We start from the raw sequence: 12,462 nt of genomic DNA, 5'->3' as shown, positions 1-12,462 counted from the left end.
GGCAGGGGTGGCCGGGCCCCTCTCAGCCCTGCACTCCAGGAAGTCAAGGCTGCCATCTGCGTGGAGGACAGACCTGGTCCCAAGACACTGGCCAGACCTGGAAATGGCACGTGGTCGTGGGCTTCCCTGACGAAATGCAGGGCGGGCGGCGACGGATAAGCGGAAGTGTCCCGGATAAGCTGAAGTGTCCCGTGGTCCCGCAGGGAGTCTTGAGTCTGACCTGGAGGCGGGGGCGGGGGTTGGGGGGGGTGGTGCGGCCTTGTTCCCTCTGCAGACACCGCCAAAGGAAAAGGTCCACTTCCTACAAGACCTGGACACCACGCTTCCCTCAGGCGGGGGAGGGGGGTCAGCAGCTGCCTGAGAACAGGACAGGTCCCGAGGTTCCGGGTACATCATGGCGGGCACACACGGCGCCCTGCCCTGGTTTTAAACCCCGTGCAGCTCACCCAGCACTGCTTCAACAGACTGCAAACGGCACCCGGGGTGCTGGGCCTCACCGAAAGTGCCCCCGACATGTCACGTCGCTGGCTGTTCCGGGGTGAGGAAGGTGGCTTTGTGCGACTCCGCCTTGCCGCCGTGTCCTCTGGTCTATCACTTTTAAAAAGTTGAGAATGAGTCCCGTAGACATTCTGGACTGAATTACAATGTATAAAGTGGTGCGTTCTCTTGAAATCTCAGATGGAGAAATATTCTGGGAGCCACCTACAAAGTCAAAGGCAAATGGCCTGTCTCCTAAGACTGCAGGCGGCCAGTCCTGGTGGGGGCTGCAGCTCCGCTGCAAACATGCACGCTCTGGGGTCGGGGGGCGGGGGGAGAGCGCTGTAGAACACGCCTCAAGGTGAGGCACCTGCTACATATGTAGTGACATCGTCCCAAGGGGCGTTTTCCTGCGCTGGACCTTGAAATCTTGCCTGTCGGGTCTCTGAGAACAAGCTGTTTGAGGGTGGGCTCTGGCAGGGGTGAGGGTACCTGGGATGCCGCACCCCACCCAGACACAAGCTCACCTCCCTCTCCTTACGCTGTTAGATGCAGCCTGTACTGCCACCAGAAATCTCTCTGCCCCACGCTCACCTCCCCCAAGAACCAAGCCTGCAGATTTCTACCGATTCTGTGAACTTTTTATTTAGAGGAATGTATATTATTAGTTATCAGGGGACACAGAAAAGCAGAATCAAAAAGCAGACGGCAGCCGTCAAGGCCAAGTCCACGCTTGGGCTCTTCCTCATTCTGCTCCTGGAGTCACTGCCAAGACCCCCAAAACCAATAGTCTCTTCCACATGAGTCAAAGAAATAGCTTCAAGCAGTGATGATTTTTACAAGTGATTATTCAAAAATGCACAATTGCCACAGTTCAGACAAATCAACTACAAAGATGATTTTAAAAAAAAAGATGAGGGGCAGGGAGAAGGGGGCCCTGCTTATTAAAAACAGAGATTGGACAAGAAAGTAAAGGGGACACCAGGCTGGGGCAGCCTCCTGTCCTGTGTGCCTCGGGTGTGGGGTGTGGCCGTGCAGGGCCCAATACGGGCTTGTTTCCAGGGGACTCCACTTTACTCCAGGGAGGCCTCGCTCTACTCCACAAGGCTGCTGGACAAGACTTGGGGTGAGCGGGACGCTGGTCTTCGAGAGCCACGAGCTCCGGGCAAAGGGCCGATGCCCGAGGGGCCCAGAGGGCCACCCTCCAGCTTGAAGAACCACGGAGACCAGTGGCCTGCCTGGCGGGACTGGCTAACATGCCCCCTGCAGAGTCGCAGGACCGGGGTAGGCAGCCCCTCCCGCCGGGGCGGGCAGTTTCCCTACCTGCTCCCCACGATGCTTTGGTTCTGCAAAGACGCCTTAGTGTATGAAACAAACTCGGGGCTTCTCAACTTTGGGGAACAGAAGCTACAAGAACACAGGGGTGAACGTGGGTGCTCCTACTGGAGACGTGGGCAGGCGGTGGCTGACAAGGCTGGAGTCTGCGGGCGGGGGAGGGTAAAGAACCGCGCAGGGCGCCGCCTGCCAAGTTCACGGGTGAAGAGAGGTACCCTCTGGCTGAGAGAAGCTGGCTCAGGTCTCGGGGAGGCAGGGCCTCTGTGCTGCTCTTGAGTGTGTCCGGCTGACCGGCCCTCGGCCAGACTGCACGGAGGGGCCCACGCCCTGACCCCGCAGTCAACGTGGGCCTGGGGTGTGAGCCAGGGACCCCCCGCCACGGAATCTGACAACCCGGCCTCTCACCTACAATGGCTGCCATCTGTCAACCCTAAAAAGATTTCCTAACAGGCGGGGAGACCTCAGGTCTGTGACCTGCCCATGAACGACCTTCTGAAGCCACCTGGCAAAACTAAAGCACTTAAATGAAAAATTGTCTGGATCTTAGATCTGTGTGATCACAGGCCACCTGCGGTAGTTAGGAATCGACGTTTACGGCATTCTTTCAAACACTGCTTTACCCGCGAGCTCGTCCACTCCCCTTGCTGTGACTGAAGTGAGGTGGGATGGCGACCTGCCCAACGTCATCTTCCACCCTTATTCTTGCCAAATCCTGATTATCTAAGCAGAGACGGCTGGCCGTCCAGCACGCGTCCAGGGCTCCTCCTGCCAGATGGCTGGGGTTCAGCCCTGAGCCCCCTGCAGGACGAGTTCCGAGGAATGCTTGAGGAGGGGAGCCGGGAGCCTAGAGCTACGGCAAGGCATGTCTGCACCCCCAGGGAGTGGTCTGGGTCACCCCTGCAGGGAACACCTCGGTCCTTGCTGAGGGATGCACTTCTGAGCGGCCGCTTCCCCGGCCTCTCGCTCCCCCAGCTGGCTAAAGTGCAACATCTGAAGGTGACCAGGTGTCGTCTGCCGATTCCGACCACACTGGCATCGCTAACAGCTGACTGCGGTTTCGAACTCCTGCCCCCGTGAATGTTCCACCAAATTCTTCGAGTTCATCTCTTTGCCCTCTTGGAGGAAAAGGAGGAACCTGACCCCAAGGAAGGGATCTCAAAAGGGGGGGCAGAGGGGCCCGCAGACCTACAGAGGAAGCCACCGGTCCCGATACGATTCACAGCGTGGGCTGGAACGACCACCACAGAGGTCAGGGCAGCAAACTGGGAGAGGACACGGAACGACCACCACGGAGCGGGCAGGAAACGGGCTGCAGGGGCCAGTGACGGCTTCCGCTCTGAGCGGGAAGGAGCGAACCCGCCCGTCTTCCTGTGGCTCTCCCTGTGCTGGGGAAAGCAGCGGGCCTGGCGGGGCCCGGCCGGCCATTCCCAACGAACGAGGGCGGACGGCAACCCTACGGTCTCGGTGTCACCAACCGTGGCTCCATGAAAAAGAAGAACGAACAGGAAAGGAAGAAAAAGGCCCCGTGACCGACGTGGCGCGGGAGCTGGGCCCCGGCGTGCGCGCCCCAGCCCCCCGTGGCCGGCGCGCACTATACTGGGCAGAGGTAGAAGTTCTTCTCCTCCTGGGGCTTGCTGATCCAGTTCCCATAGCCCATGTCCTTCAGGCCCTTCTTGAAGTAGTTCTTGGCTGCCTCGTAGTCACGGGCGGCCTTCTTGGCCTCGCCGTAGGAAAGCTTGAGCAGGTCCCTGCGGCCCCGGAAGGAGCAGAGCTTCTTAAACAGGAGGAAGATGTTCTTCTTGGAGACGCGGGACAGTTCGCTCCGTGGCCTGCAGGACAAAGCACCCGCTGCCCACCTGGGACAAGAGCAGATGGGGTGCCGGGCGCGGGCGGACGGGGAGCCCTGGGGAATCTCTCGCTGCGCCCCGCTCCTTACCCATCCACTGTGCCCCGGGTCCCGTCCAGGATCTCCAGGTCACAGCCGTCGGCCAAACACCAGTTGACGCTGGTCTCCTTCGTCTTCCCGGACTGCCGTTTGGAGTCGTACACGCTGACTCGGCCAACCTAGGGCACCGGGGGAAAGACGGGGAGCTCAGTGGAGGCCGCGGGGAAGCGCGTGCAGGCCCCGACCTCCCCCAGCATGGACTGCCTGGCCGAGGCCCCAGACACACTAAGCCCACCTCGGTGCAGACCAACCGCAGACTAGAGGGAGGGAGGGGCGAGTCCCTGGGACGCCAGCGAAGGCCCCGGCCCGCGCTGCGCGCTTTGCTCTGCACACAAGGCCGCGTGACAGGGAGCAGACTGTCGAGGGAGGCCTGGGCGGGGTGGCAGCACCTTGGGGTGGTTGACGGTAAAGGGAGGCTGTAGTCCGTCCTCAAATGCACTCCCATCTCTTGTCACACGACAGCAAATGGCACGGGTCAGGTGCCCTTGGCTGAAAAGGTAACCTAGGCAGGAAACGGAAAGACACGCACGTGTTTGCACCCAGTGCCGTCGGAGGCCGAGGTGGGTATGGGTGTGTGTGGGGGTCTGAGGGCGCAAAACAGTCGTCAAGACACAGACACGGCTCCCTCGTTAGGAAGGAGGCACCTCCTGAGTGTGGCTGCCTGGGACACACACGGGGTCATCGAGCACTCGAGCACGGGGTGTGGGTGCCAGGTGAGGCCGTGGGGTCAAGGACACGAGACGCTGTGGTTTCGAGCTGCCGCGGTGCTTTAACTCGTCTTGAAGAGACCCGCCTGGCAGGTCCCTACCTGGGCCTGCTGCCTAAGCCACTCCTCCCGCCACGGCACACGGGACACTCAGCGGCAGTCGCCCACCGCTGAGCCGGACACACTGAGAGCGGGCACATCACGCTAACGCCTGGCACTGAAGCACACGCTCTGCTGAGGTGGACGCTAAGACGACGGGCTGGTTCCGGCTCCCAGGACAGGTCCCTTACCGAGCGTGACAGATTTGAGGTACACGGGCTGCAGGAAGTGGGTCAGCAGCGCCCCTTGCAGGCCGAGCACGTTCCAGCATAGGATTTTGTCACTACAGGACATGGTACGGAGTCGCTCCCCGAGGCGGATGCCGTCCCACGTGGGCACGATGTCGCTGGACTCCACCGGGATCGTGCCCTCCCCTGTGAGAGACGCAGTCAGACCCCGGCGCCCCCTGGCGTGGCTCACACCTGACTCGCGGGCCACGGCCACTCACCCCCGTGCTCCCCACCCGTTTCACAGCAGCCACCGAGTGCTGGGTGACCGTGGCACGCAAAACCGAGCGAGATCCTTGTGCTAGAACATGTGGGGCGCGGGGCAGAAAGGGAACGGGACGGACAGGAAGCAGTGAGCCCGCACAGGCGTGGGGGTTCTGGCAGGGGGCGGAGCTGGGCTGTGAGGGGCGGGACCGGAGGGCGCAGGGACACCTCTGGGACAGCGGTGTCAGGGCAGCCGGGACCCGAGGGAGGAGCAGCCGCTGGGTGAGTGTTTCGGACCCGGGGACACCCGGTCTGCTCCTGTGGTGGCTCACTTCTCCCAAATGACAGCTTCATGGAGAGAATTCGCCCGTTTAAAGCATGCGTTTCAGTGACTTTTAGTCCATTCACAGAGGACATTTCGACGCCCCCGGAAGAAACCTCCTGCCCTGAGCAGTCGCAGCCCACGGCCCCGCCCCTCGCAACCGCTCGTCTGCTTTCTGTCGCCGTGGACTTGCTTCTTCTGGACGCGTCACATAAGTGCAGTCACGGCGCACGTGACCTGTGTGCCTAGCGCCCACGTCCGGCACACACCCCACTCCTCTTCACGGCCAAGTCCGCCCCATCGTGTGGATCATCTCGTGGTGTCCACCCTCCCGTCACGTCACTCTGCTTTTCGCCACCGTGAGTGGCACTGCCATGGACGTTTCTCTGGACACACACCTCACTTCTCTTGGAGACCCAGGAGTGGGTGGCTGGGCCCAGGGCCGCTGTGTTCACACTTGAGGGCTATGGGCGGGGAAGTGACATGACCTGCTCATGTCTGAGGGTCACTCTGGTGACTGTAGGATGGCCTGAGGGGGACAGGCAGGGTCGTGAGGAAACAGCGAGGTATCGGAGGGCAGTGGAGGAGGAGCCGGCCGACAAGGCGGAGAGCGGCAGCCAACCGGCTGGGAGAGGGGCCGGGCACGCGGCCCCTCCTGTGGCCGCCTCGGGCTGGATCTGGGTCACTTCCTTTCACTCTCTCCCCGTCCCCCAGAGATGACCCTACGACCCCCACGGCTGTGGAGGTCCATGACAGGCGCATGACCCGCAAATGTTATTCCAGCCGGGCTCCCTCCTGAGCTCTAGGCGGTACCCCCACATCGCACTGGATGTGGGGAGCCCCCCAACTACCAAATGCAAAATGGAATGCTGACCTTTCTACAGACCTCGCCCCTACCCGCTCCTCTCTCCCTGTGAACAAGACTCTGTTATTCCAGCAACTGATGGCCAAAGCCCAGCGGCCACCCTGTGTCCCTGTGACGGGTCTGGGCCTGGCCGCGCCTCTGTGGGGACGCAGGCCGTGTCACTCACCGTTCTCTACCTTGGTGCGGAGCTTGCCTTGCTTGGGGTTCTCGAAGACAGGGTAGTGGCGAGGGTCTGTGCTCTCCACCGCACGGTCACTGCAGGACTTGTCAAAGAGGGCGCCGTCCCCACACGGGGCCGTGCTGCAAGACAGGGGCAGCGGTCAGGCGGTCGGGACTTGCTCAGCGGGCACCTCTCGCCGGTCCCCTGGCTCGGAGCCATCCTGCCGAGGTGACCGGGGCGGGCCACTGCACAGCGGCACGCGCAGGCTGCAGCGGGCCCCGCGGACCAGGGGAGCGTTCGGACACTGGCCCCACGGCTGGCAGGGCCAGCTCTGGCGACAATGGAGCCCGCACCGACCTGATGTAGAGATGGAAGGACACGGTCTTCTTTATCTGCAGCTTTTCCCCGCCCTTGGCAGGCTCGAAGATGCTGTCCTTCGCGGTCTGGGGGTTGTACTTCATCAACTCGCTGTAGAGAAACCTACGGGAGGAGGGCTCAGGTGACGGCTGGGTCCTGGGGTGGCGGTCGCTTGTCATGACCTCGAGCAGGAGGCCTTCCCGCCGCACACCCCTCCCGGCTCACCTGATGAAGCCTCTGCGAGAGATGATCTCTGCGTGGCAGTCGTTGACGGTCTCGCCCTTGAGGCTCAGCGAGTCCCCCTTCACGCAGCGGTTCCCTGGGGAGGCGTCCACGGCAAGCGTGACGTGTCGAAGGGCAGTGGGCGAGATGGACACGGCCTCGGCTCCCCAGACCCGCCCCGCTCTCCCCTGGGGGGCGAGCATTCCCTCCCCGCCGAGGTCACTGCAGGGACGTGAGGCCTAGCGAGACCCCCGCCTCCTGGCCTGGACCTCGCCCCCAGCGGAGGACAAGGAGGACGAGCTCCCGCACCGCACGGACCTGTCCCCAAGCTGACCACGACACCCAGGTCTTCGGAGTCTTTCTTCATGATGATGGCGGCCAGGATCTTGCGGCCAAGCAGGGAGGGCTGGAAGCTGTTGGTGAGGGCGTTGAAGCACCGGTGGCTGAGCATGGCTATCTGGTCGTGGAAGGTGCTGCCGGTGAGCGGGAGCTGTGGGGACAGGGGCCGCGTCAGGGCCACCACGTCTCAGCGCGGGCGGGGATGGTTCAGGGGTGGCAGCTTAAAAGCCAACTTCACCCAGACAGGGGTTAGCGGACCCCCCCAGAGGGGCACAAGAGCAGCCATCCTGTCTCCGGCTGTGCTCCTGGGGCCCGGCAGAGCAGGCGCCCGCTGAGCCCGGCCGGCCCCGTTACCTCCGTGAATCCCATGCGCTCTGCCTTCTCGCTCTCCCCGATCAGGACGCGCAGCGCGGCGTCCGCGGCCTCCTGCTTGCCTTGCTTCTTGCTGTGCGCGCAGACGGCCGGGAACCAGCGACCCCCGACTTTGGCTTGGTAAACGAACCTTCGGGATGAGAGGCATGGGGTAAAGACCAGCCCCTGACCTGGACGGCTGTCCAGAGAAAGGCTAGATCTGCCTGAGAGGCAGCCCGTGCGGCCAGCGCACGGCCCCGTCCCCCTCACAGCCGTCTCTGAGGCCACATCGCCCGCCTGGGACCTTCAAGGATCGTGATGGGATTGCGGCCAGATCACGCATCAGTTGGCCTGCTACTCGTGTAACGTTTTCCTCTAAACTGAGTCTCTTAAAATGTAACGTAGTTAAAAAGGAACCTTCGCGTTGCCACTGTAGTGGGGAAACCAGTGTGTCACTTGCCGTAGCGTGAAGGTGGCTGTCAGACTGAATGCGGGAAGTCACGTTACTGAGTCCTGACTAGACACGTGGCCTGCAGAGGCTCTACGCAATCCCCACGCGCGGCTGGAGTCCTCAGCTCTCCAGGGGACACTGGCACAATGTGCGCTGTGTCCCCACAGCCGATCGCACCCGCCTCCCTTCCGCACGTCACCACGGTGCCCTGATCACATGTGCGCAGTGCATTAAGGGCCAGCAACTCGTCGTTCTAGTTCTGGAGGTCTTAGGTTCTGAGCCAATGACCTGAAGCCCTGGTAGGGGTTTTACGGAAGATTTTACAGACGAGAAAGAGGAAATGGACCGAATCTGGCACGTTTGGGAGGTGACACGCTTGGGGACTCATGGTGAATGGAGGATGCAAACGGGGGACGTGCAGCTGGCAGGAGCCTGTGCCTGTCCTCTCCTGGGGCGTCTAACCCAGGGCGGGCCGCTGTCCAACGCCCCGGGCGCACCCTGCCACAGGGCCGGGCAGGAGGCCCCTCGGCTGAGTGCTCAACACTGGGGCACACGGCTCAGTGCACCGGTCCCTTTACTGTGCTACATGGTCTCACACATCAATGCGGAATAACAAGCCGAGGACAAGCGGTTCACAGAGGAGACACATACGACAAACAAACAAGAACAGGTGAATAACCTTACTTACTATTAAATTTAAAAGACAAGATACCATTTTTATGAGCTTTCCTCCTTAGTGACTTCTAAAATTTGAAAACACTGGATACCGTGTGAGTGAAAATTCAAACAGTTAAAAGTATATGATGAAAACTAAGCGTCCCTCCACCAGAAGCCAACGCCGTCACCAGGACTTTTAACCTTTCAAGAAAACGTTCTAAGCACATGCAAGCGCATCTCTCCTTGCTTGTGTGTCAGGAACATACCTGAGATCATGCCACACAGATGCGCCTCACTCTTTCATAGCTGTATAGTATTCCTAAGTGTGGGTGCACCACGCTGTGCTTAACCAGTCTCAAATGACAGAACTTGAGACCATTTCAAGTCTCGTGCCATCAGAAAAAAGCACTGAAACCTGTACCCGTCGGGTGCAGTGTGCGCATGCTCCTGAAGGTGGCGATGCCAGGTCCGAGGCACCGGCCTCTGGGCTAAATGATCGTCAGCTGCACCACTGCTGCCCAGGGACTGGCGAAGTGTCGATGAAATTACCTAGCGAGGCTGAGCACCTTCTGTTTACTGATAATTGTTTTTCTCTTTTCTGTGACTGTACAGTTCATGTGCTTTGTCTATTTTCCGATTAGATCTGAAAACCCCTTTTATAGTAAAGAAATAGCTAACGATTCCAGAATAGCGTTCGATAGCATGACACCGACTTCCACGCCCCCCTCCCGACTCCAGCAGGTGGGTCTACGTTCAACATTACGTTGGCTGCTGGTGTTGACGTCGGATGTGTATTTTCATCACATGAACGAAGGAGGCCCCCAACCGTCTCGATCTTATTAACTGACTGGTTTTTAAAATCTGAACGGATGCTGAATTTTACGGAACACCTCTTTGGGACCCCTGGAGGTGACCGTGTGGCTTGTCTCCTTTGCTCTATGATACGGTAAATTAGAGCGACGAACAGCCGGAAGTAGATGAACCTTCGCTCTGCGCTGAGACACCAAACCCACAAAGGTAAAAACGCTGAAAATGCCCTGCTGGTCACAGTGCAGGGGAAAAACATTCTTACGTATTTTTTGGTGAAAGCATAAACTGGTATAATCTCGCTTGAGGAAAATTTGGCAATATTTACTGAAATTTTAAATGCACGTAAACATGTTATTTACTGCAGCATTTTTATAATAGCTAAAGTTCGGAAATGATCCAAGCATTCATCGATGGGCTGGTGAGATAAATCACGGTAAACCCATGACATGGGAACACTGTACTTTACAGCTATATCCAAAAAATATAAAACAATACGGAAATGCTCCAAGATCAAACTGTTACATGCACAGGGCAAGCTGGAGATCAACAGATACATGGCACGTCTGTGTAACAAGAAGGTACTGCGAATGGATATATAACAACACGGTTACCACACGGTGGTGTGTTGGGGTGTGTGTGCGCATGTGTGAGCCGGGCCAAAGGGAGAATGGATGAGAATGAGCTTCTCGTTTTTTATTTTTGAATAATACTTTTCATTTTTGGATAGCCTATTACCTATAAAAAAAACCTTTAACGTGCATGACTCATGGCCCAGAAATTCCACTCTGGATAATTTATGCTACAGACGAGTTTGCCCATCTAAGCAAGGACCTGTAGTACAAGGATATTTACTGCGGGAGTGCTTTTAACAGTTAAGACCAAAACCAGCCCCCCGTGTCCCTGGGAGCTGGTAAATAAATTACGTATGAGTGGGGCTTTAAGGGTCGGGCATTCTTTCTGGTAGACACATGGGAGATTGTTTCAGAGAAGCCCTTTTGTATCTCTGGTTCAAAAGAAACAGTTTTAAAACTGTAAGTATCTACTCGATGACACATAATGTAGCTGCGCGAGAGACGGAAGGCCTGCATGAGCTGCTCTGTGATGCTCTCTGAGACACACTGGTAAGTAAAGGGGTCAAGAAATAGAAAAGGATATATGATGTACACTTATTTTTGTTTAAGACCAAAAAGAATGGAAGGCATGCTAATATATGCATGGAAATTTCCAGAAGGACTCAAGAAACTAGAAGTCTGAGATAGAAATGAGACAATTCACTGCATACTTTTTAGATTAGCCTGGATGGTTTTCTATGTAAGGTAGTACTTTGCAAATTAAAATTAGTAAAAAAAAAAGGACCACACACGCTGGGTTAGTAACTGTGTTCTCAGGTGGCCGATCGAGCATCCTGTGGGAGGCCCGGGAGACACAGTCACTCACAGCTAACACCCCCCTCCCCGCCACGGCCGTGGGCCGTCCCCGCCTGTGACACAGGCTGTTGTCAGGACCCAGCACTCACTTGGGCTCGTGTGGCGGTCCGGACTGGTCGACCAGCTTGAACTCGGCGGCAAAGCCGTGGGAGCGGGCGTACTCCAGCAGGCCGCCCACGGGGTTGGCGTTCAGGTACCTGACAAGCTCGCCAACCCGCCGGACCTTGCTGGGCACCGCGGACTCCAGGCTGTCAAACGGCTCCGAGCTGGCACTTCCGGGCTGCGGAGAGTTAGCCAAACACAGAGGGACCGTGACACTTAGGGAAGCCGAGGGACTCATGGACCACCCTGAGCTGCCCTGCTGCAGAACAGGCAGGAAGGGCCCACCTGGTTCTCGGAGGGCGACAAGTCGGTCGCCTCCCCATGCAGGGCCTTCATGGCTTCCTCTGCCGCCATCTGCTTCGCCGCCTTCTTGCTGGGGGCACTTGCGGTGGGGAAAGTATGGGTCCCCATGGCAACGCAGTACTGGAACCTGACGGGGGACGAGAGGAGGGTTAAAACGGCTTTGGCAGCACTGGTTCACCTAGCCTTTGTCAGGCCGCCATCTCTCACGGCTGGGGACTTCCTGGCACACAGCGCCTCCGTGCCTTGGCTCATGCAGTCACCTTTGCCTTGAAGAGCTGGTGCCTTTCCCCTCCTCCTGCCCCGTCTCTCCAGCCGGGCTGACCCCTACTCAGCACTTAAGCGTCAGCCTAGCTCCGCCTCCTGCAGGAGCCCTCCTCTGACAGGCAGGTCTGCAGGGCCTCAGGGCGGCTTCTCGGGCGTGACCCAGTCCTGCACGGGCCTGTCCCACCACTGGCAACCTCCGAGCCACGCGTCTCCCTAGTGCTCGGTCCCTGCTTCGCCCTCAGAGTCCTAGTCCCAGACTCTCTGCCGCACAAGCAGCAGCCGTGCCCGCCGGGGCCCCGCCTTCCATACTGAAAACAGGGGTGACTGCTGTGTGAGACCGTCTGCCATCTCTGAGGCGGCAAGGAGGACATGTGTCTCTCTCTCTTTCGAGAAAACCTCAGCAGAGATACGTGACACAAGGATGTACTTGGGGTCATGGGCAGGGCCTTCTCTGGATATGAGGCGGAATTCACAGGAGCTCCCCAGCTTGTGCACACACTCAAGCAATGTAGTGACGGGGTTCTTCCCAGAAAAGGGAGTTGCTGAAGGGGCGGTGGGCTGGGGCTCTGCAGTCTGGAGAAAATGAGACAAGGGGGAAAAAAACACAAACAAACAACTAAGAAAACACTGGCCACCGCAGCGAGGAAGGGGCTGGGAGGGGTCTCTGGCCAACCGCGTGCCAGGGCTGGCTTCTCCGAGGGAGAGGGCTGAGGGAACTGTCTAAGCCTTGCAGGAAGGGCAGCTGTCTTAAAGTTCTGGGCGTCTTTAAGTATCTGCCAAGAGAGGAAAGTGGACTCGACGATCTTTAAGGACTGTTTTGACTCCGAAATTCTGTAAGT

The 12,462-nt window shown here is 58.7% G+C and overlaps 1 protein-coding gene across 3 annotated transcripts in view; it reads right to left on the bottom strand.

Moving 5' to 3' along the window:
• Positions 1-1,096: 1,096 nt before the first annotated feature.
• ADAR (adenosine deaminase, RNA specific) overlaps positions 1,097-12,462 on the bottom strand; it is a 20,138-nt gene continuing 8,772 nt past the window's right edge. For 2 of the 3 annotated variants that reach the window (XM_025040822.1, XM_015598363.2), the window contains exons 3-14: positions 12,051-12,196; positions 11,342-11,486; positions 11,044-11,234; positions 7,613-7,760; positions 7,238-7,409; positions 6,923-7,016; positions 6,698-6,820; positions 6,347-6,480; positions 4,754-4,936; positions 4,147-4,259; positions 3,749-3,876; positions 1,097-3,641 (exon numbers count right to left, since the gene is read on the bottom strand). In XM_025040822.1, coding sequence (XP_024896590.1) covers positions 3,404-3,641; positions 3,749-3,876; positions 4,147-4,259; positions 4,754-4,936; positions 6,347-6,480; positions 6,698-6,820; positions 6,923-7,016; positions 7,238-7,409; positions 7,613-7,760; positions 11,044-11,234; positions 11,342-11,486; positions 12,051-12,196 — 1,815 coding nt within the window. In that variant the 3' untranslated portion in view covers positions 1,097-3,403. The remainder of the gene's footprint in view (positions 3,642-3,748; positions 3,877-4,146; positions 4,260-4,753; positions 4,937-6,346; positions 6,481-6,697; positions 6,821-6,922; positions 7,017-7,237; positions 7,410-7,612; positions 7,761-11,043; positions 11,235-11,341; positions 11,487-12,050; positions 12,197-12,462) is intronic. The other variant, XM_015598364.2, reaches the window with a different exon arrangement.

Source organism: Pteropus alecto, unplaced genomic scaffold (genome assembly GCF_000325575.1).
Source record: "Pteropus alecto unplaced genomic scaffold, ASM32557v1 scaffold49, whole genome shotgun sequence".
NCBI classification, from domain to species: domain Eukaryota; kingdom Metazoa; phylum Chordata; class Mammalia; order Chiroptera; family Pteropodidae; genus Pteropus; species Pteropus alecto.
This window is presented reverse-complemented; position numbering and strand designations above follow the sequence as displayed.